General features: G+C 38.2%; 1 protein-coding gene across 5 annotated transcripts in view; it reads left to right on the forward strand.

Moving 5' to 3' along the window:
* amph (amphiphysin) overlaps positions 1-23,773 on the forward strand; it is a 279,401-nt gene that overhangs the window by 173,276 nt on the left and 82,352 nt on the right. For all 5 annotated transcript variants that reach the window (XM_039753408.1, XM_039753409.1, XM_039753410.1 and 2 more), the window contains exons 6-9: positions 2,491-2,598; positions 16,221-16,306; positions 19,582-19,657; positions 21,870-21,952. In XM_039753408.1, coding sequence (XP_039609342.1) covers positions 2,491-2,598; positions 16,221-16,306; positions 19,582-19,657; positions 21,870-21,952 — 353 coding nt within the window. The remainder of the gene's footprint in view (positions 1-2,490; positions 2,599-16,220; positions 16,307-19,581; positions 19,658-21,869; positions 21,953-23,773) is intronic.

Below are 23,773 nucleotides of genomic sequence, written 5' to 3' on the forward strand. Positions count from 1 at the left end.
ACACTCTGAATGTATTCCTCGCATCACCGTTATTCCCTCTGATCTCCCATTTCAATTCAAATGCCTCAAATTTCCAGTAAGGCTCTGCTTCACGATGACAATTAATAAGTCTCAGGGACAGACCCTACAAAAGGTTGCCATTGATTTGAGGCAACATTGCTTTTCTCCTGGACAACTATGCGTTGCATTCTCAAAAGTAATCTCAATGCACAGCTTGGTCATATTACAACCGGAGTGCTGAACTGTCAACGTGGTATACAAAGAGATCCTTAACAGATAGTTATTGGTATATTTTCCCTCAGTTTAAAAAGGTCTTCTTAATAAAAATTTAAAAGCAGTTCTTCTTCGCTGTGAAGTGTGGGGATTTTGCTATATACAGCATATATATATGTTGATATATATATATACTGTATATATATATATATATATATATATATATATATATTTATATATATATATGTGGAAGTTGACCCGGACACAGACAGGCAGACACGTTCATGTCACCCACAAACACATTTATTTACAATATTTACACTAATAAGTGCACCACAAACCCCCCATACAGTACAGTGGCCCCCATACAGTACAGGCCAAAAGTTTGGACACACCACCTCATTCAATGTGTTTTCTTTATTATTTACAGCACTCCATCACTCTCCTTCTTGGTCAAATAGCTCTTACACAGCCTGGAGGTGTGTTTGGGGTCATTGTCCTGTTGAAAAATAAATGATCGTCCAACTAACCTGACTTCTGCACAACACAACTGCTGGTCCCAACCCCATTGATAAAGCAAGAAGTTCCACTAAATAACCCTGATAAGGCACACCTGTGAAGTGAAAACCATTTTAGGTGACTACCTGTTGAAGCTCATCGAGAGAATGCCAAGAGTGTGCAAAGCAGTAATCAGAGCAAAGGGTGGCTATTTTGAAAAAACTAGAATATAAAACATGTTCTCAGTTATTTCACCTTTTTTTGTTAAGTACATAACTCCACATGTGTTCATTCATAGTTTTGATGCCTTCAGTGAGAATCTACCAATGTAAGTGGTCATGAAAATAAAGAAAACACATTGAATGAGGAGGTGTGTCCAAACTTTTGGCCTGTACTGTATGTGTGTGTGTATGTATGTATGTATATGTATGTGTATATATATGTTGATATGTGTATATATATGTATATATATGTAGATGTGTGTGTATGTGTACATATGCGTATATGTAGATACGTTTTTTATGTATATATGTATATGTATATATGTTTATATATGTGTGCGTGTGTATATATATATATATATATATATATATATATATATATATATATATATATATATATATATATGACAGCAGCACTCATAACTCACAAGCCTTTGTAGACATATCAATAGGAAAGCAAGGTGTAAAGCTTAAGTTTAAATTACGTTCATAAATCCACAACTTAATACCGGGAATGCCTGTTAATCATCTTAGATTCACGAGTACTGATTTGGGTAGTGAACACTTCGATGAATGAAACCTGTTATCTTTACAACAGTTGACAATGAAAATGAGATGGTCAGGATTAGACTAGACAAAAATGGAATGTAACTCGAACACAACACATCCTCCAAATACGAACGTGATTGAAACAAATAATGATAATCAAATCCTTGATGACAGCAACACTCATAACCGTCACAAAACAATTGCATTGACAATCATGTTACGTTATTTTTAAAATGTTTCCTTTTCTTTTTCATAACTTCTTTAACACACTACTTCTCCACTGCAAAGCGCGGGTATTTTGCTAGTAATATGTAAAATCCATTGTCTGTCTGTCTTCATGTCTGTCCGCTTTTCACAAGAGAACTACTTAACGGATTTAGATCAGTTTTTTTTCTATGATTTGATTGAACATTCTGGTTGATTTTGCGACTTCTCTCATCACGCTCATAGTCCGCTTGTGGTACCAATTTATTAGCGCAAATCCGAGTGAGACGCAGCGAGCAGAGGGGAGGGGCCTTCCTCACTCACTTGCCAGCTTCGGGCGTGTTCCTTAACTCCACTTAGCTAGCGAATGAGAGAACATTTGAATTCAAATTTGTTTGATATATAAAATAAAGTGTTACTTAGGTCTTGATGAGTTTGAGTCCGAATATTCTCTTAAGTGTATGCCACATTGAAAAGATAGATTGCAGTTCAGATTATGGATATAATTTTTTGGAAAGATCGCCCACCCCTAATTTGACTAATCAAGTTTTCAAATGTATGTAGGATTCATTAACCCTTTGGCTAGCTACTTGGAAAGGGGTTGCGAGTTACCGGTAGCTCGTGAGCTACGTGTTGGAGACCCCTGCTTTAGAGCATCTGCAGTTTCCACTATTGGCATCTTTAACAAGTTTTAATAACAAAAGAAATTGAAATTAGTAAAATGGAAAAATATAGGTTATTTTCATTAAATAGTTAAAATTAATAATCTGATGATGTAAAAGAAAAATTTCTTTCTTTTGAACAGACTCGCATTGCAAAAAGAAGTAGGAAGTTGGTCGATTATGACAGCGCTAGACATCATTTAGAATCATTACAGAATGCGAAAAGAAGAGACGATAACAAGGTCACCAAGGTAAGTAAATCCTTTCTGAAAGAACCAGGAGCAATTTTTATATCTAATTAATATATCCACTGTATTATTAAAGATCTAAAATGAGAGCACAAAAAAAGGTTTGCAAAATAAGACAGGTCCCTGCATATCTTTTTTTAGAAAAGTGCAAGTTAAAGGGTCCCTTGAGTGTATATGTGAAGTTGCCTTTCCTCAGCTCCCCTCTCTGTCTCTGTATCGTATCTTTCTGTCTCACACAGTTTTTTGGTGTTTTTAACATGAACCTTTTTATTGCTGAATCTGTATATGAAGTTTAGGTGGTGTGGCAATGATTCCAGTCAAATTGTCAGGAAAACAAGCCACCCTGACCCACATGCAAAGGCTTGGTCTGAACACCAATTTCTGTCAGAAATGAACTGGCAATACTGAATATCTAAAAAAACAAAGGTTAACATATGAACTTTTGATAGTTTGATTAGAAATTTTAGAAATTACTCAAGTGCGTGCAAAGCTGGAAAATTGAGGAAATTCAGTTGTTATGATCTATGATTTAAAAAAAAATTATTATACAGATTCTAGCAGATTGTACATCGATTATAGGGTTTTGACATGCAGAAATTCAAAATCTGACGTTTATATTAGTGTTTGAAGTGTTTAACAAAGTTTCAAAATTATTTATATTTTTTCACTAAGCCATTTTGCCTTTCTCTCCGGTGCTGTTATTTTCTAGATTCCATTTCTATGGTGTACTGGTTGCTGAGAGCAATCTCTTTGAGTAACATTTTTGTCTTGCTTTTGGTTTGCTCTCTGACTTTGACTTCTGGGTTTAGTTTGGACCTCACGTCTACAAAACTGGCAAAAATGTATCATGTTCATCTCTTGGTCCTCTTTCATTTAACATACTATCTTCCAGAGTTCGAGAGAGTACATTGGTTTTACTTGACCAGAATTTGTAGCCTATAGTTTTGTGCCCTTTTGAACTGAGATATATCATGATGAAAGCTTTCTGCTCCGAAATATCTAATTAAATACAGTAATAAATAGCTGGGCTTTTCAAAGTATCTAAATAGTAAGGTTGAGACCTTTTAGATACTGCAACTGCAGCTAAAATTATGGTAAGAAACAAGAGAATGTCATTACAAAAATTAATCATGAAAGTATATGTCCTGTTATGTATTGTACTGTATATGTTAGACAGAGTACTTTTATTAAGGGAAATTAATTAAAAAAGGGAAATCATGAAAATGGTTTCAGATTCACCCCAGGACAAAATAATTTTTCAATGTTTAACGGTTGTTAAAAAGAACAAAAGGAAAGGTTTTTAGCAGAAACTGACTATTTGATGGCTGTAAGGTTTATTAAATCAGGGATTTGATTTTGAACACAGAAGAAAGGGCAGAATCTCTTCATCAGTGCTACAGGATTGTATTATCTGTTCTTTGTATACATTAAACTCTATTATTGAGGCTATACATTAGAAATACATTACTGCATTCTACACTACAGTATATTGTATCCTTTTAATCTTCTTTTGCAGTAATTTGATTTTCTCTTAAAATAAATGTGACTGACTGTTTAGCCTTATCTTTAAGTAGCAAAAAGCACACTTTCATGAGGAAGCTTTGAAAAAATCACAGTGTGAAAAACATACATCTTTGTTAAACATCACTAGAAAACCTGTATTGAGCTGGTTCAAGAACTCAATTCCCAAGCATCAATATGGGAGAGTTTCTAGTTCGGCTAGCTCATTCCCTAACCACCCTATCCCCTTCAAACTACCAGGAAGTAGCAGACTTACATTGATGTGATCGGAACAGGCTTTTTATTATTTGGCAAAACCCAGCAACACATCTGCCATTTTGGAGTTGCTAGTGGCAGAAAAAGACTTGCCTTATTTTGACACAATCTTGAAAATATAAATGAGCACAATTGCCACAGTTTTCATGGCCATGACTGTATTTTGTGTCAGAGTGAAATGCAGCTTCAAATGAGATAATGTGATCATCCATTTCCTTCCTTTGAAGTATTGTTTCATACATTTATGTTTACGAATGGAACAGAAGTAGTACAAGAGGTGTAGGTGTGCATGTGTGTGTCAGCCTAGGTGGTTTCACTGAAGGATCCTTCAGGCCTACAAGAGGTAACTAATCTTGTTGTAGTCCCTAAAGTGCTAGGCCCAGAGGTCTGGAACTATGAGGTGAACCTTAAAGACTGTAAAGTCACCAATGCCTCTGTATCTCTCACCCCTATGTCTTGCAAAGTGGAAGAGATAAACTGGGTGTCCTCCCAGCCCAGATGTTCACAATACATGGATAATACTTGGATGCTGGGGGCAAACAGATAGGCACATGAGGCTTATGGATTGAGGCTCCTCCATGTTCAGTACTCCAATTTAGCCCAATAAGAGTGGTGTGATGATCACAATTATGACAGCATTTTTTGCAATTTACAGTAAGAGTTCCACTGCAATCTGTGCATGACATTAAGCTTAAACTTGAACTTTGTACATGCTTAACGACTCATTTACCAATAAATGAATTTTCTACTTTATAAAATATTTGATCTGTCATGTTTTAAAGCAAAATTCTGAAATTATAGATTTTTGATGCATAAATTCTTTAGCTAAAGACATGTTGTGGTCTGTGGGGGGCGCACCCAAACCACAATTTCCAGCACAACCCATTTTTATTTTCCAGTGGGAAAGGCTTCCCAACACCCATTTCCCACAAGCAGCACAGTACAACACCAAACAATACTATCTTTTTCCTTCTTTTCTTCCTTCTCTGTCTTGTGAGCCTCCACTCCTTATCTGACAAGCTTCATCTCTCTCGCCCTCCTGACTCTGGCTCCTTCTAAGCTGCACCTGGGAGTGCTTCTGTTGTCTCGTCAGTGAGGCCAGCTCACCTTGGCAGCACCCATGGAACCCAACAGGGCTGCAGCGAAATCTAACTCCCAGAGTGCCGTGGAGGAATCCGTAGTATCACAGCAACCTCTGCCCTCTAGCACCCTAGAGAGATAATGCCCTGACCACACTCTCTCCCACAGTCCTTTCACAGTGTTGCCATCCCGGCCAGGCAGGGCCCCTGGCCATTCGCAACAATGTAAGGAGATCATTACACTACAATGTGCAGTAGTAATTTCAGTTAATTTATAATTAGTAATTTCAGTTTATAGTTATTTTTATTTTATTCAGTTTCATTAGTAATTTCAGTTTATTCACATATTTCCAGTTTATTGAGCAATTAAATTGCTGATTTATCTATTAGTGAAAACTGACAAATTCCAGTTTGACATGAGAACATATTTAACTCCAATCAATAGGTTGAAGCAAAAAATGTTTTTTTTTTTTGGCAATCGAAGCACAGAAATGGTTTTTCAATTGACTTATGCTCCACTGTCTCTGTTGGAGTCTAATGAGGAAGTGGTGAGAAAGACAAGACCACAATAAAGAGGTGGGATACCACCTTTGTATCCATGTATAATTGAATGGCTGGAAAACAAAAGAAAACACTGAGCAATTGTGGAAACGTGTTCACAGATGCAAATTCCTAATATAACTGATTTGATATGGCTAATCTTCCCATTTTAAGTCCTTCCAGCAGGAAGAGGCGGGTCTAGGTGGACAGACACCAGAAGTGACATCAGTGGTGTTACAGCAATCAGTCTTTCAGTTTGCAGGGGTGGGAAGAGAAAAGGCATTAAGACACAATGTCAATCCATGAAAAGAATGCAGGAAATTACAATCACTAGAGCCATTAAACTATTCTCTATGCTCCCACATGTGACAGTGTTCACATGTTGATAGTAAAAATGCTAGACTGCACAGTAAAGCAGAATGGACACAACTGCGGCATTAAAGCTGCAGAAACATTGTATACATGTTGCTGTGGTAATTTGTTAGGTTTTTGGGAGACCAACTGTAAAAATTTTGCTAATAGGCTGGCTATGTTGTTAGCTGTAGCAAGTATACTGCAGATGTCCAGTTATTTCTAATGATGGAAAAAGTTTAAAAAAATTACACTTTCGATGGAAGAATTTATCAGTGGATGTGGATGTTCAGTATTCACTGCCAACTAAAAAAGAACTTTCTGTGATGTTTCACTGGAAAAAAATGCATTTATGGTTTACCATCAACTGCATATCCCTAACATGTGAACAAAGCATAAGTAATATGAAATCAATAAGGGTCATTTTTGGGTCTGATTTGAAAACAGGTTAAATTTGATCCCTCTTTACAGGAACTCATTATGCATATGTACACGAAGAAATTCATGACTACTACTTGACACCTTAAATTATGTCCTTGTGTCTAAAGAATATAATTATGAAGTACATTGTGCGACATAGTGTGACTAAGTGAATACCTTAAGCCATCTGGAAAGAGAAGTATGTGTTAAAGATGATTTTTCAGAACAGACCAGGTAAGAACTGTCAGACGCCTTTCTGGGTAATTTTTAGAGGCTTGAGCACAGTGTGAATGATTGGCACTGGTAGGGTTACAACAAGTGAGCAGGAAAGGGAGATTCTTTAGCTAAACACTGTGCCTTTTTGCAAATCTTGTAGACTACACAGCTTTTTCTATTTAGAGGATAGTCACTTTTTTGACCATATCAACAAGATAATGAAAATCATATAATTTTTTTATTCTCATTCTAAAGCCACTTTTGACACAAGGTGGCAGTGTCGAATCTGTTATGAATTTTCTAAAAGTGGAGCCGTGTTTTATTTGAAAATTTGAAAAAATGGATTGATAAAATGTGAATATACAATTACAAATGATACTAACATACATCTTAGATTAAGTTTGAGCTCTGAATTACTCACTTTGTGTGTTAAATTTATTTGCCAGTAGTAGTAAAACACATGAAGGTTGTAAGCACAGTTTTCGCATTTTTCAAATATGATTTTTGAAGGTGTCTCCTAAATATTTTAATGTAAGTGCAATCAAGGCCGGATCAAGACCCCCACATGCCCCTGAGTGTCGCAACTCCTCCAACTCACTATCCTGCCAGGCACATTCATACACTCACATATTATGGACAGCATCTCTGTCAATAATAAATCAGGTACAGGCATTGAAATAGAAAACTCCAGCGTTATATCTTTTCAGCTTCTCCTTCCCTTTTTGCTCATTAGTGCATATAGTCAATGTAAGAAATGAAATTAATTGATGAGCACAACATCACATTTATGGGAAATCAGCTTACTTCTAATAGCACCATTAATACACATTGCAAATGCCACATGAGCTGGACCGATGTCCTGACCAAGATAGAGGATGGAGCCAGACCTAGAAGAGATGGCCAGAAAGGATGGCTGGACAACCAGTCGTAAATGAGGCGAGATGTTACACCCCCATGAGGCTAGATGGCAGCAGCCCTGGATATTGTTCCCCAGTACAGAACCAGTAGGGCATGCTTGTAAATATAGTCCTGCAACACAGCCCTGCTGGGATCTGTGGGTACTGTAAGGGGGCGTTGCAGGGACATGCATTCCCTAATAAATGGGACTTCCATTTGACCGAGAAGTACTTCAATCGGGCAGTAGCTCTGCACCAGAAGTACTCCCAGGTCCTTAATAGAAGGCACAGGAGCACATTGTTACCTGTACAGGGTGATACAGAATCCTAAAATCTTAGACACAATTGCACTACAACAAGTCCCGGTTTCAAATGAGTAGTCTTAATTTGACAATACCCTCACAAAAGACAGCACCTTCCATAAGTCATACCGTCTGCAAGAAAATTCCCTTTCTCCTGATTTTTCTCCCCCCACTCTTCTCCAGGCAAGCTTTGTCTATCTCCACTCCCGACTCTGACTCCCAACTATTGCCTCCAGGAAGTATTTCCCAGTCAGGCAGGACCTCTTGGGAACAGGAGAGCCTGTACCCAGCAGCTCCATCTAGCAGCAACATAGGACCCCAACAGGGACACCCACCTAAACTCCAATTCCCATCTAATGATCCTTCCATCCCACGTAGTGGGGGAATACCTGGATGGTTTTTCAGTTATCATGTCCACATTCCCAAATTTCAATACACAGACACAGACCTGCACAAATATTTCACTTCAAAAGTGGTTAACTTGTGTTTAGGGATGCTGACAAAATGTAAATCAATTGAAAATGTTTACTTTTACTTAATCACAATATACACCTACTGTATATGTACTTATTGTCTCCAAAAAATCAACTGGAACAGTTTTTTGCTCCAAGTCAGTTGGCATCTAGCATTTTAAAAATGTTAATAAATGTGACAGTTTCATTCTGGTTGAGTGATTTATTTTTGAGTTATGGTATCCACAACCTCAAAGCTAGATACCCATAGATACATCACTCCAAAAGTGGTCAAATAATGTTTAAAGATACCTAAAATATGAAAATATGTTTGTAATTCAACGTTGACTATTTCTGCATACTCTATACGGTAATTAGGGAAAGTAAAAACACTGGTCAAGATTATTGGATGGCTTACTTTCAAATTAATTGTCAAGATTTAAATTATAATATTTACAGGACAAATTGATACGATTTAATCATCCATGTTTTATGATATTTAGTACTGTATGTCAATGGAGGGCAGCACGTTGGTGCAGTTGTAGAGCTGCTGCCTCGCAGTAAGGAGACCTGGGTTCGCTTCCCGGGTCCTCCCTGCGTGGAGTTTGCATGTTCTCCCCATGTCTGCGTGGGTTTCCTCCCTCAGTACAAAGACATTCAGGTTACAACAAACAACAACAAACATTTATTTATATAGCACATTTTCATACAAACAGTAGCTCAAAGTGCTTTACATAATAAAAGAATAGAAAAATAAAAGACACAATAAGAAAAACAAAATAAATCAACATTAATTAACATTGAATAAGAGTAAGGTCCAATGGCCAGGGGGGGCAGAAAAAACAAAAAAAAAACTCCAGATGGCTGGAGAAAAAATAAAATCTGTAGGGATTCCAGACCATGAAACCGCCCAGTCCCCTCTGGGCATTCCACCTAACATAAATGAAACAGTCCTCTTTGGATTTAGGGTTCTCACGGAAGGACTTGATGATGATGGTCACGTAGACTTCTGCCTTCATCCATCATTGTTGGAGCATCATGAAGCTTTGAGTAGGTGGAGGTGGGCCAGGCCACCACCACAAAGAAACCGGAAAAAGAAACAGAAAAAGAGAGTAGGGGTCAGTACGGATTTTAGAGCCACCAGGTTAGGTGCATTGGCAATTCTAAATTGTCCCTAGTGTGTGCTTGGTGTGTGGGTGTGTGTGTGTGTGTGTGTGTACCCTGCTGTGGGCTGGCACCCTGCCGGGGTTTGTTTCCTGCCTTGCGCCCAGTGTTGGCTGGGATTGACACCAGCAGACCCCTGTGACCCTGTAGTTAGGATATAACGGGTTGGATAATAGATGGTTGGAAATATCTGAAAGGCCAGCTCAACCCATTAAAATATAGTGTAAGGTGATAAATAAGAGCGCTCCTGTTTCATTGACTCTCTCTTTAGTCTTTTTAGCTTTTTCCATGCAAAAAAATATTTTTGGGCTAGGACTATACTCAACACTCCATTTATTTGTGTTCCAATTTGGGATCTTTTTAAAGCAGGCATTTCCACATTCAATCCTTGAGAAATCCCTTTAAAGTCACTTTTTTAAAGAATGCATCTGGTGTTTTTTAAGTCAAAGTGTTATTTTTTTAGTTATGTATTCATTTTCCATTGCAAATTAATCCATCCATCCATTTTCCAACCCACTGAATCCTAACACAGGGTCACAGGGTCTGCTGGAGCCAATCCCAGCCAACAAGGGAGGAATCAATCCTGGGCAGGGCACCAACCCACTGCAGGACACATAAACACACCCGGGCCAATTCAGAATCGCCAGTCCACCTAACCAGCATGTCTTTGGGAGGAAACCCACATAGGCACGGGGAGAACATGCAAACTCCACGCAGGGAGGACCCGGGAAACGAACCCGGGTCTCCTAACTGCGAGGCAGCAGCGCTACCACTGCACCACTGTGCCGCCCTTGCAACTTAATATAAATTTTAAAAATACTGTGCCAGTATTTATGGGATACCAGTCTAAACATTAAACAAAGCCGTAAAGCATATAAAATATGTCAATTTTCTACATAAGAATAGGTGTTGATCGGTGTCCAGCATTCATACTGACATCATCCCCATATTGTTTTCAGAAAAAAAATTGTGTGATTTTAAAGAAGTCCCTCTATGCTCTTCACCTCATTGCTTGTCTTAACCCATAGCATCCTTTCATCCCCTGGGGCATGGTTTCCTTTACCTCGTTTTGTGAATGCTGCTACAACTGCCATTGTTTTTTTGAGAGTGACTCAGGGTTATTACCAGGATTAAGATAAATGACTTTTTATTTTAAAACCATTTATTTAGAAACTGTTTCCACACTCCAATTCCCATTGATTTGTGATTCTTTCTTCACCTAACCTGCATGTCTTACGGGGCATGCTCATACAATACAATACAATACAATACAGTTTATTTTTGTATAGCCCAAAATCACACAGGAAGTGCCGCAATGGGCTTTAACAGGCCCTGCCTTTTAACAGCCCCCCAGCCTTGACTCTCTGAGAAGACAAGGAAAAACTCCCAATAAAACCTTGTAGGGAAAAATGGAAGAAACCTCGGGAAAGGCAGTTCAAAGAGAGACCCCTTTCCAGGTAGGTTGGGCGTGCAGTGGGTGTCAAAAGTAGGGGTCAATACAATACAATATACAGAACAGAACAATTCCTTAAGACAGCATAATAATAAAAATTTTAGAATTACGGTTTAACAGTAGATGATATGACATAATTAGGTTTGGATATTTTTAGAGTCCTGGAGACCTCATCCATCTAGCTGCCTCCCCATTTGGCCATGCCACGGCTGAAACCTTGCTCCGATGAAAGGACCCCTCTTTCCCATGATTCCTGTGATCCTCCATCAGGGATGACTTTACCATAGGCAGGCAAACAACTTGGCAGGTGGGCGTGGCACCAATGGCCACATTTGGGTACCGAGAAAAGAAACAGAATAGGTGAGGGTTAGTATTCAAATATAATTATCATGTTACTTATGTTATAGTGCTAATGACTAACAACAGAGATGCAGTATGTACAGTTAATCAGCAGCTCTAGTCAGGATATGCTAAACTGAAGTAGTGAGTCTTCAGCCGGGATTTAAAGGCTGAGACCGAGGGGGCATCTCTTATGGAAGCAGGAAGACCATTCCACAGTTTAGGGGCCCTGTAACTAAAAGCTCGACCTCCCACTGTTATTTTATTAATCCTTGGAATCCTAAGCAGACCGGCATCTTGAGATCTTAATGTGCTCAGGTTTGTAAGTCATGATAAGTTCAGACAAGTAAGCGGACCTTGGCCATTTAATGCTTTATATGTTAAAAGGAGGATTTTGAAATCTGCCCTAAACTTAACTGGGAGCCAGTGTAAAGATTTAAGAACTGGGGTTATGTGTTCATATTTTCTTGTTCTTGTAATAATTCTTGCAGCGCATTTTGGATTAACTGGAGGCTGTATAGAGAACAGTTTGAACAGCCAGTGAACACCGCATTGCAGTAGTCAATCCTACTAGAGATAAATGCATGAATTAATTTCTCACAATCCTGTTTATTTAGAAAGCGCCTTAATTTCCTAATATTTTTAAGATGGAAAAAACATGTTTTGGACGACTTTGTAATATGCGCTTTAAATGACATGCTAGAGTCAAAGATAACTCCTAGATTGCGGGCTGATTCAGTAAAATTAATTGGGATTCCAACTGAGTTAAATGACGACAAAATATTGCTGTGATCAGCGTCATTCCCTCCAACAATTAACATCTCTGTTTTATCTGTATTTAAAGACAAGTAGTTCTCATTCATCCATTCCTTTAATTCACTAACACAACTAATTAAAGACAACATCGGAGAAACTTCATTTGATTTAAATGAAAGGTATAACTGGGTGTCATCTGCATACGAGTGAAAATTAACATTATGTTTCCTAATGAGAGATCCCAGTGGAAGCATGTAAAGTGAAAACAGTAAAGGTCCCAGTACTGAGCCCTGCGGACACCATATTGAACTTCTGTGTATAATGATGGAGTACTGTCTGCACATTTCTGTACATACTGGAATCGATTTGATAAATAAGAACTGAACCAAGCGAGCACGGGCCTGTAAGCCCAACATCGTTTTCTAGCCTGTGCAGTAAAATAGAATGGTCAATGGTGTCAAATGCTGCACTTAAGTCCAACAACATAATTACAGTGGAATTTCCTTCATCAGAGGATATCAGAATGTCATTTACAACCCGTGTTAGTGCCGTTTCTGTACTATGACCAGTGCGAAAGCCAGACTGGAATTTCTCAAATAAATTGTAATGCGTAAGGTGTGACTGAAGCTGACTGGCGACTACTTCTAGTATTTTAGAGAGAAATGGTAAATTTGAAATAGGCCTATAGTTATTTAGTATGTGTGGGTCTAGGTCTGACTTTTTAAGTAAAGGTTTAATGACTGACACTTTTAGTGCATCAGGTACGTGCCATGCAGTAATGAACTATTGATAATGGTTAGAATAGGCGCTGCAAGAACATCCATTGCACTTTTTACTAGTTTTGTTGGCACTGGATCTAGGGAACAAGTAGTGGGCTTCATTTTAGTAATTAAAGTTAAGACTTCCTGGTGAGTTACAGGATTAAAATTATTAAAGTGCTGAATGCAATGTGGCAGGGTCTGCTAAGCTAGTATTTGGTTTGTACTGTGATGCTGAGATCTGGGATCTTATATTTTTAATTTTCTCATTGAAGAAGTTCATAAAGTCTGTACTGCTAATATCTGTTGGTATTTTGCACTGTTGATCTGAATTCCCATTTGTTAATTTAGCCACTGCTCTAAAAAGTACCCTAGGATTTTTATTATTGCTATCTATTAATGTAGAATAGTATTCTGAGCGAGCTTTAAAGAGGGCCTTTTATATTTATTTACACTCTCTGTCCATGCAATTTGAAAGACATGTAGCTTTGTTGTTCTCCATCTGCGCTCCAGTTTTCGACACTCTAATTTAAGAGCTCGAGTATTTTCATTAAACCAGGGAGAGTTTCTATGTGCTTTGATCACTTTTGTTTTTAGGGGAGCCACTGTGTCCAGAGCATCTCTCAAGGTCACATTATAATGTGATATTAGCTGATCTAAATTGTTTTCCACGTTTACATTTGATGTTAACTGATCTAAATGGTTTTCCACAATTACACTCGACTTACTCAAGGTATCTATAAATTTTGAAGCAGAATTACAAACTAGATGTCGCACTGTCTTTGTTTTAATCTGCGAGTGCGCTGGCATGGGCAGAACTAAATCAAACGTAATTAAGAAGTGATCGGAAATAACTACATTTAATGGAGTAATATTTAAATTTTGAATTTCAACTTTGTAAGTTATAATTAAATCTAATGTATGGTTATGATTATGAGTTGGACCTTTGACAAACTGACAAAATCCTACTGAATTTAACAAATAAGTAAAACATTTGCTAAAAGTGTCAGTTTCCACATCAATGTGTACATTAAAATCCCCCATCAGTACTACGTGATCATAATTTATAGCCAAATCAGACAGAAGGTTGCTAAATTCAGTCATGAACAATGAATATGGCCCTGGTGGTCTGTAGACTAGCACTATAATTGTGTTGAAATCTGTTTTAAGGGACACTCACTTGAGCAAAAAGTGTAACCAAAACATGTACAACAAGAGGGTACGAGATTCAAACCTGTGATGCTAAATCAGTGAAGCATCACTGCTAACAAGTGCTATTGTGTGACCCCACAATTTGTAAGTTGTAAAGAGAAGCTTCTTAAATCTTTCAGGTGCCATTCCCATCCAAGCACCATGAAATAAAGGCGTAAAATTATAATAATGTCCCATGGGATACTAATAAGAAAAATAATGTATAGTGCATCTTGCACATGTTTATAAGTCAATTTGGCTTAGACAGCTCCGTCTCAGCAGTCACGAGCCATTCAAAAGACAACCTCCATCACTGAGTTTCCTGTTTATATCAGCCTACTCCCAAAAGTGGTGGTGCCTCTGGCACCTGGTGGAGGCAGGGCTAGGTGTCGTCTCCAGCCAATGGCTCCATCCTGTGGAAGAAATAAGAGATATGGTAAGAGACAGCATCCCCTCCTACCCGGTGGTGACAGTGCTCGGCTTACCTGAGCCCTTTGGCAGATTCCCAAGTATGCATGCGTTACAAAGTTTATACTCATCTATACAGTTTGGTAGAGAGCAACATATCCATTGCTAACACTATGCAGCTCAATTTTTAACCTTACCTTAATTTTGGCTACAGTGCAGTCACTCACCTAGATAACATTTGGAATTCAGTAAGCTTCAGAAACAGGCATTCAGGTACACTTTCTTGTATTCTTAGTCTGCCAAGAAGTTTTCTTCATAAAAATGAGCAATATAAATTTGCAGATCAGCTTTCTGCCATTCTCCAAGATGTATTGTTTACTTCAGACCTATGAGCTACAAACCAAAACTTCAGGGCATTGTAGTTAACATAAGGCAGTAGATGGAAACTGCAAACACTTATTTTGATTTTTTTATGCTTGTTTTGGAAGTATTTTGGTAGAAAGCAGTGTCTCTAAAAGAAATGTGTGGTTTTGTACAACTTTAATTCCTTATTTACTTGAAGTCTCCATCCATGAACAGGAGAACAGGAAAAATAGTGCAGAGAATCTATATATAGAATTCACTAAGGCAAGACACCCATGGAAAGCACGTCAGGAGGGGGGTGGATTCACTAAGCCGCCGACAAGTAAGACACCTATGGCACACGCAGGAAGGAGCCACGCCGGAGGTGAATCGCCATATGCAGCGTGTAAAATGGTTTACGAGGGGTATCCCATGGGATCCTTAAAACAATCCTTTACAACTGAGGTTAAAACACAATGAAGTAAGCATTCTTTAAAAACCAAGTTTTTGGTTACAACGCACGACCGCGTGCACTATAGCAAACTGTTTACACGCTACATACAGCAATTCGCATCCACGTCAAACATGCGTCTCCTTGATACTCCTGTAGAAACACGGAAAGTCTACGTGAGTCACAGGTGCATCTGGACTGTGCAAAGACGACAAGACTAAAGTGACGAGTTGGAGGTGGGCACATGAGTGATGGTGGTCTGCCAGATTTCAGTCACGGACGATTGTGTGTTGGTTTGTTCCGTGCATTGTTACAATTTTGCTCTTCTTGCTGATTTATTACACTATCGATTTTTCAAAAGTTAATTTTCTCCCTGTGCTTAAAAATCATAAAAAAAACGGCCTGATTATGCGGCGTATGGTACGCCGCGGGTTGGCTAGTTTGTTATAAAATGTAATATCTATCTATCTATCTATCTATCTATCTATCTATCTATCTATCTATCTATCTATCTATCTATCTATCTATGACAACAAAAGCCATTGGAAACAATGAAAGTTAATCATTGGACACCTGGGTGACTCTGACTTAATGGATTTATCTGTTCATTTTAATTGTCATTTGGCATTGTGTTTATGGATAAATTCACATTCTAAGAAAACTGTTAGATTATGATGTTCATTATTCTTATGTTTTTATAAACATACCAGTTTTAACGTATAATTTTGTAGGCAGAAGAAGAATTCAACAAAGCACAGAAAGTTTTTGAAGAATTAAACATAGATCTGCAACAAGAGCTGCCATCTTTGTGGGACAGGTACATTTTTGTTATATTCCTATCACTATTTCTTAAATTTTTTTTCTTCTTTAAAGAAATCATACTTAATATCAAGTTGTTAAACCTGACCAAACCAAATACAGTGTTGAAAAAATATTTATTCCCTGAACATTCAAAAATATAAAATGGTTGGTTGAAATCTTAAAGGAAGCTTGTGCATAGCAGTGTTTCTCAGAACTAACAGCCAGTGTCCAGAAAAAGGCTTTACCATCCCGAAACAATGTAGTGTGGCTTGGCTTGCTGCAGTAAGTGTTGTTGCTACACATTGCTTAGTTGTGTTTTCCAATTCTTGTGCTTGTGGCATTGTTGTTCCCATGTCCATAAAAGCTTCCTTATGGTATGTCAATTTTTGGCCATACTTCAAATACATGTTCATATGTAGACTGGCAAATCTAAATTGACCTCATACGAATGATTATATTTTAGGTTTTGTGCACAGTGGTGGACAGGTCTCCCATCTAAGATTAGTTTTAGCTTTGTTTCTGATGTTGCTCCTTGCGTCCCCATTTTGAATAAAATTTCTTCAGGAAATTATATACATTTTCTTCCATTTTCATTTACTGTACATTTTACACATTTTATATTGTCAAACTTCTATGTTAGTATCATGGTACTGGAAAGCATCTTAAACTTTTACTAGCTGTCTCCCGCGGCTCCACCCACGTAGTAGTGAAATAGAACAGTGAGGAGGGTCCTGTCTGGCTCCCCACTCTTGACGTCACGCTTTCCCCTTCCCTCAGCCCACAGCCTCTGTCTCGGATTAGCACAAATGTATCACTCCTGCAAGTGAACTATGTTTCTTAGCGCAATGAGATAAGTCGCAAAATCAACCGAAATGTTCAAGCAAATTATAGAAAAAAACCCAATTTAAATCTGTTTACTAGTTCTCTCATTCTTTAGCTAAGCGGAGGTGAGGTACACGCCCCGAGGCTGGCACGTGATTAAGGAGGGCCCTGCCACCTCCCCTCGGCCTGCTGTGTGTCTCTTGGATTTGCACAAATAAATCAGTACCGCAAGCGAACTATGATACATAGTGCAATGAGAAAAGTCTCAAAATTAATTGGAATTTTCAAGCAAATTAAAGAAAAAAAAAACAATCTAAATCCGTTAAGTAGTTCTCTTGTGAAAAGAGGACAAACATATATAGAGAGATATGTTTTGCTATCTAAGATGGTTGAAGTCTAAGTAACCAACATAAACTTCAGTGTTAACGTTTGCAGTGCACCATGGAATGAATATATCTCTGTTATATGCCATTTGGAATGGGATTCCTAAAAGCAGTGGTAATGTTTGTGACGTGCCATCTGTTGAAGTGACAAATGAAATACATTTTATTACTAAAAATGTTTCTGAAGTGCCATCTGCTGGACTTACAAAGACAGCAGCCTGAAAGGCACATTGACAGACACACAGACACAAATCCTTTTATTACTTTCTTTTTGGTTTATATATTATATTGTGATAAACAAATTGCAAGTTGACCAGACATTAAATGCTATATCATATTCAAATTCAAAAAGCAGGAAATCAGATTTAAAATAATGGCATCATTCAAAACTCTTGACTTCATAAAAGTCAACATAGGTTAGGCATGCTTAATTAATTAAGGGCATTATTAATAAATACCAAATTTTAAATATATTTTGGACAGTTCATAATAACATACATTTGCTTTTTTAAATTTTAAATAAAATGGGACATTTTTCCTCCCAAAGTGTGGTTTCAGGGGAATTCTTCTATTCAAGTAAGATAAGGTGACATGCTTGCAATGTAGTATAAGACAACACACTAGATTTTGCACAATTACATATGTTTTAATAACCTGATTAATCACAGAAAGCTGATTTCTACAACACCATGTAAACCCTTATTCTGATTAGAGAAATCAGGCAATTGGCCTCTGAGAAACTTGAGGTAGATTTCTCCATGAGTAAATCGATTACGTGGTCATGTAAACCCTTACTTTTACTGTTACAGATTATGCATCAGCGCATGTCTGTTGCACTCTGTCCGCCAGTGCAAATGTGTGTTATGCACAAGCTTTCAGCAGCCGTTGGTAGAAGCGTCCACAAAATACATTTCCGGGACAGACTTTTGGGTAGTTTGGGAAAATAATTGGCTTATAAAATAGCAATTTCAGCAAACAGAGCTAAAAGAGAATTCCTCCTCCTCCTTCCATGGCCAAGCTGGCTTATGTCTGCAACGTTACCTCTTATGTAACAAAAGGCTTTCAACTTTGCTCTGCTCACCCCTCCTGCTGTCATAGGTTTGATTAATTGTCGTCCTGACAGTGCAGGTTAGAGTACTCCTGTTTCAAAGCCACTTGGGTTTGATGCTTGACCATTTCATTCTCTGTGCAGTTATTTTGTGCTAAGCTTGTTTTTGTCGGACTATTCCTGTTTCCTCTCACATCTCGAAAAGACGTGAGTGAGGTTAATGATTATCTGAAAGTTGGCTGTTTATGCTAGCATTAGTATGAACTGTTGTTATTTACAAGGTTGGTTCCTGCTTTGCCAGTTTCTCCTTGTATGGATGACTCCATTTATAAACGAAAGAACAATTAGACCTCTGGCTTTGTTTTATGAATTTCAATTTTTTCTGTAAACGTCTTCCTTGTGTTGTGTATGAATGCAGTGCATGTTATTTTGGAACATGAATATTAACCTTATTTTTTCTTTTAAATCTTGCACAATGGTGGAAAGCGTGCCATGCTAAACATGCAGAATCTAAAACCATTGATGTGATCCATTTAAGCCTTGACAGTGCTGCAGCTTCCTTTCCCAGTTGAACCTGAATAAATTGTTCTTATATGTGCCGTTACAACAGTTATTTTGGCTTCCTTATGGAGGTTTAGCATCCTGTGTTTGAGTGTCATGCCAGAGCATTAACTGTGTTGTGTTTGCATGTTCTCCCTAATTCTGCATTGACCTTTCTCCGGGCATTCTAGTTTTCTTCCTACATCCCTAGCATAAGTGTGTTAGGTGAATTCTAGATCCAAAATTGGCCCCACATGGGTGTCTTGTGGGTAGAGTTGGCATTGTACTCATGCCAATCTTGTATAGGTTGTTGCTCAGATACAGTAGGCTGTATTGTCCCATACTGTATGTCTAGTCAAGTACTAACTTATGGTCAAACTGTTGATATATTCACTAAGTAAATTTGTCAGCCTCATTGTAATTTTATGTAATGAATAACAAACATGATATTAATGTATCCTTTTGTTTCTATCCTTTCATATATATGTTTGATTACAGCCGGGTTGGTTTCTATGTGAACACATTCAAAAATGTCACAAACCTTGAATCCAAGTTTCACCGGGAAATTGCAGTGGTAAGTATCTTTTTCTCCTTGGAACCATTATAAATTATTTTCAATTTGTGTCGCCAGATCCATCTGCAATATCAGAGTCTCAATATTGCTTTAAGTTACTCATTTCATATAAATGGAACCTAATGCCTGTGGGAACAATTTACCTTTCTGCCCCTTTTTAATCTTTTCATTAGAGCGAAAGATTTTAAATGGAACATTTTATACTGTAGAAAATTATTATAAAAATTACTTAACATGCAAAAATTTTTAAGTTTTTTTGTATCATTTTCTCTGCTGTGTTTTTGTGCCATTTAATATTTATCATTGAAAAAAATGTATGTTTAAGGCCAATATTCCTCTGCCAGGTTGTTTAATGATACTCAAAAAGCTTCCTCTTTAATTAAGAGATTTCCTTGTCTTGCCCTGCATTAGCTGACAAAGTGTGTTTTTGGTTTCTTTTTAATAGAGTTTTACAATGTGGTTTGTTTTGTGCACGAGATAATTACTACTTTTGATTCTTCTGTATGTTTGGAGTTTCTATATGATGTTTGATTCATTCCTTTTATGGTGAGCATTTGCACAACTACAAGTGACACTGAATTAGTGGTCCTCTCTAGTAGAATTCTTTTTTATTAGCACCTGTATCTGTTCTTCACTCCACTGATTTTGAGCAGGATTGGTACCACACCTTTTACACCTAGGATGAGGTGAAACGTAGTGAGCACAATTTGGGAAGCATTCAAGGAATGGGCATAATGTTCATGTGAGGTAAATTCAGAAAGTACACAAAGGTTAAGAAACTGCTAAACAGTAAATTGGCCTAGTTTTGCAAGTAGAGAGGGTGCATCTTGATTTTTCTCCTGAAAATGGAAATGATTATTGACCAGTAATCCCAATACTATCAAACTGCAGACCCGCAGGGCCATATGTTACCGCAGATCCTGGTGGAAGTTATAATGGTTAGGGTGTAGTATACACAGTTAAGATTAGAGATAACGTAAGGGTATGGGTTAGTTTTGTTAAGGTTAGGGGTTTGTGTGGTTAACATGTAGTACAGACGTGCGGTAATGTCGCTTCCACTGTGAAACTGCTGCTCATTATAGTTACTGACTTCAAAAACAGTGGTGACGTATTGCTCTGCAGTTCTACAGTTGGATGCTTCTCATGAATCCTGACAGTATAGGAAACTCTTGGGTGTCTGTATCCAGCAGGGAGTACAAGCGTCCTGGGAATGTGTTCTTTTAAAGTGTAGTCAAACTAAAGACAGTATATCCCTTCCAGTTACTACAGCTGAGATATTACGACAAAGGAAATTATGTTACAAATGGAAGGACATGCCTAATTTGCTTTTAAATGCTACATCTACCCCAATAAACAGAACAACTAAGGAAGCCTATAGGATAGTACAGTTGTTTTAAAATGTTTCAGTGGGGTCTTAGATAATTGCATGTCCATTTTTGGAGGAGTTGGAGTTATTGCATTAGGTAACAGCAAGGGGATGTCTTTCTTCCATCCATAGGAAAGGCTTTCCTCTGCTTTATAAACTTTTATTTTCTTTCCTCTTTTTTCCTTACCTAATTTGATTTTTGCTATGTACTTTATTGATTTTGCCAATATTTTTACTTCTTCCATAACTCTAGCATCCATGTGCTGTATAAGGCCTATCTATTATTCTTCAGCCAATTTTAGAAGTTCAAATAACAAGCACTCTTGACACTATACTTTCATTTCATATTTTATTCTGCGGTCCTAGTAGTTTAACCCTGTTTTCCCTGGTAAGGTAACTCACAGTTCAATAAATTGTTCAAGTAATGCTGCTGTGTTCAGCTGTATACTGTATTATGGATGTCAAATGGTAGAATTTTACATTTAACAAATTCTTCACTAATGTTTTTGCATAATCTCCTTATCTTTATACCTCCACCATGATTACAAAGAGGGATATATTGTCTCGAGTATTTCTACAATTTCAAAAGAACACCAAGAGAGCATGAGAGAGAACCTAGAGAGCATGTTCCCCCTACTGGATGTAGTGCTCTACAAGCTTAAGGCTTCCTGCACTGATAATGACATTGCTATTCCTTCTCCATGACCAGCCCTTACTCTAGGGGCCATGTTGCTGAGTGCACTGTGGTGCTACTCAAAGAAGTCAATCTTCAGGTTTTGTCAATGCTAATAACATTCCATTTTTTTAATCTCACAATTGAATATTTATGTCCTATCTTTGTTACAGCTGTGCCACAAACTATATGAGGTGATGACCAAGTTAGGAGAGCAGCATGCTGACAAGGCCTTTACCATCCAAGGAGCACCAAGGTATGCCATGGCCAAGATCACATATGGTATATGCACAGACCTGATTATTTGGAAGTCAAAATTAGTCTGCATGCATTTATATCTTGAGTTAAAATGATGGAGTCACACCTATTTTAAACAAAATCTTGGACAAAACCAAGTAAGCCACAGAGTAATCAATTGATACAATTGTTTTGTACATTAAAGACAAGACAGCTTTCATTGAACACAACAGTAAATTCACATGAAAACAGTGTGATGAAATGGTTAGACATTTTCGCTGAAGGTTTGAAACTGATGAGGTGCAAGTTAGTGCTGAGATGACTTCAGAGAATATCATTCTTTTGGTGATGGATTAAGTGATTCATAGTTGCCATTCACAAGACCTTTTTTATTTCACAAAGTTGTCACTATTTGTCAGACTTTGGGGTGATTAAAATGAATGATCAGATTAGCATTATTATATAAATCTCTATTAGATTAATACTTGCTATCTATAACTCCTGGCACAGTGTGGAAAGATCAGCCTGGACACAGACAGACATGACACCAGATGTCCACAAGAGACGCTTTTATTCACAGTTCTCACTTCCTCTTATGGTGCCTTAACCACCCACAATGGTCCAGGTGCCAGGGTTGAGCTTCCAAACTCTTCATTCGTAACCCTCATGTAATCCACGGGGGTTGCCCTCTTGCACCCCGGGGAAGATATTGCCCCTCTCCCGGTCCTTCCTTTCTACAGGCGTCCCGGTGGGGCAAGGTCCTCAGTCGTCTGCCACAACAGGTTTTAGAATAAAAAGAGGCAAAACTTGTATTACTTTTTTTAAAATGTTTTTTTTTATCTGTTGTGGCATCCGGCTGGGGCTGGAGCTCGGCCGGGACGCCCAGGAGGACCGGAGGAGGGCTTGTGCCTCCTCCAGACGCGAGGGCGTCCGCCCTGGTTGTGTTGGGGGCCTCGGGTAAAGGGCTTGGAAGCCCAGCCCTGTAGGGACCCGTGGCCACCACCAGGCGGCACCCCGGTGCCTGAATATCCCTGGAGCCCAGCACTTCCGCCACACCAGGAAGTGCTGGGGGGGAGACGACAGGGGACACCCGGACGGCTTCCGGGTGCACAGCCGGCACTTCCGCCACACTGGGGCGTGTCTACAGAGGAGTGTCCTATTTAAGGGGCCGCCTCCCTTCAGTCGAAGGCGGAGGTCGGTTGGAAGAGAGATGGAGCTGGAGAGAGAGGACTGGAGGTGGCCTGGAAGGCACAAAGACTGTGAGGCCTGGACATTTGGGGGAACGGTGAAAGAGGCACTGGGGTTTGTGGTGCACGTAGTATTAACTTGTAAATAGTGTAAATAAACAGTGTGTGGTGGAACTTACGATGTCCGTCTGTGTGTGTCCAAGTCCACACTGTATTTAAATGTATGAAAGTCAAGTACAGGAAAATTGTTTTTGTGATTCCTGACTTTCATGCTAAATGCTAGCTATTCATGTTAGAATGATTATAACCAGTCACAAAATTGTTTGGGTACATTGTGGTATACTATATCTATTTTCTATAGTTAATATTTAATAAAAGTTTCTTATAGTGAGCCTCAAAAATAAAAAAAAGTATGCGTGGCTCTAGGACGTGATTAAACAAGTTCAGTGACTGTTTAGTATCTGTGTGGATCACTTTTTATTGTCATTAACATTTTACATTTTAAGTAATGAAGGTCTTCTATATAAGATACATGTTAGATGAGCCCTTTAGACTCTGTATATCAAGAAGAAATTAAAATGATGTATTATTTTTATTATAATGGGCAGACTGACTTCGTGTAAATCAAGTAATTACCAAGTAAAATATTTCTG

This window comes from Polypterus senegalus, chromosome 5 (genome assembly GCF_016835505.1).
Source record: "Polypterus senegalus isolate Bchr_013 chromosome 5, ASM1683550v1, whole genome shotgun sequence".
NCBI lineage: Eukaryota > Metazoa > Chordata > Cladistia > Polypteriformes > Polypteridae > Polypterus > Polypterus senegalus.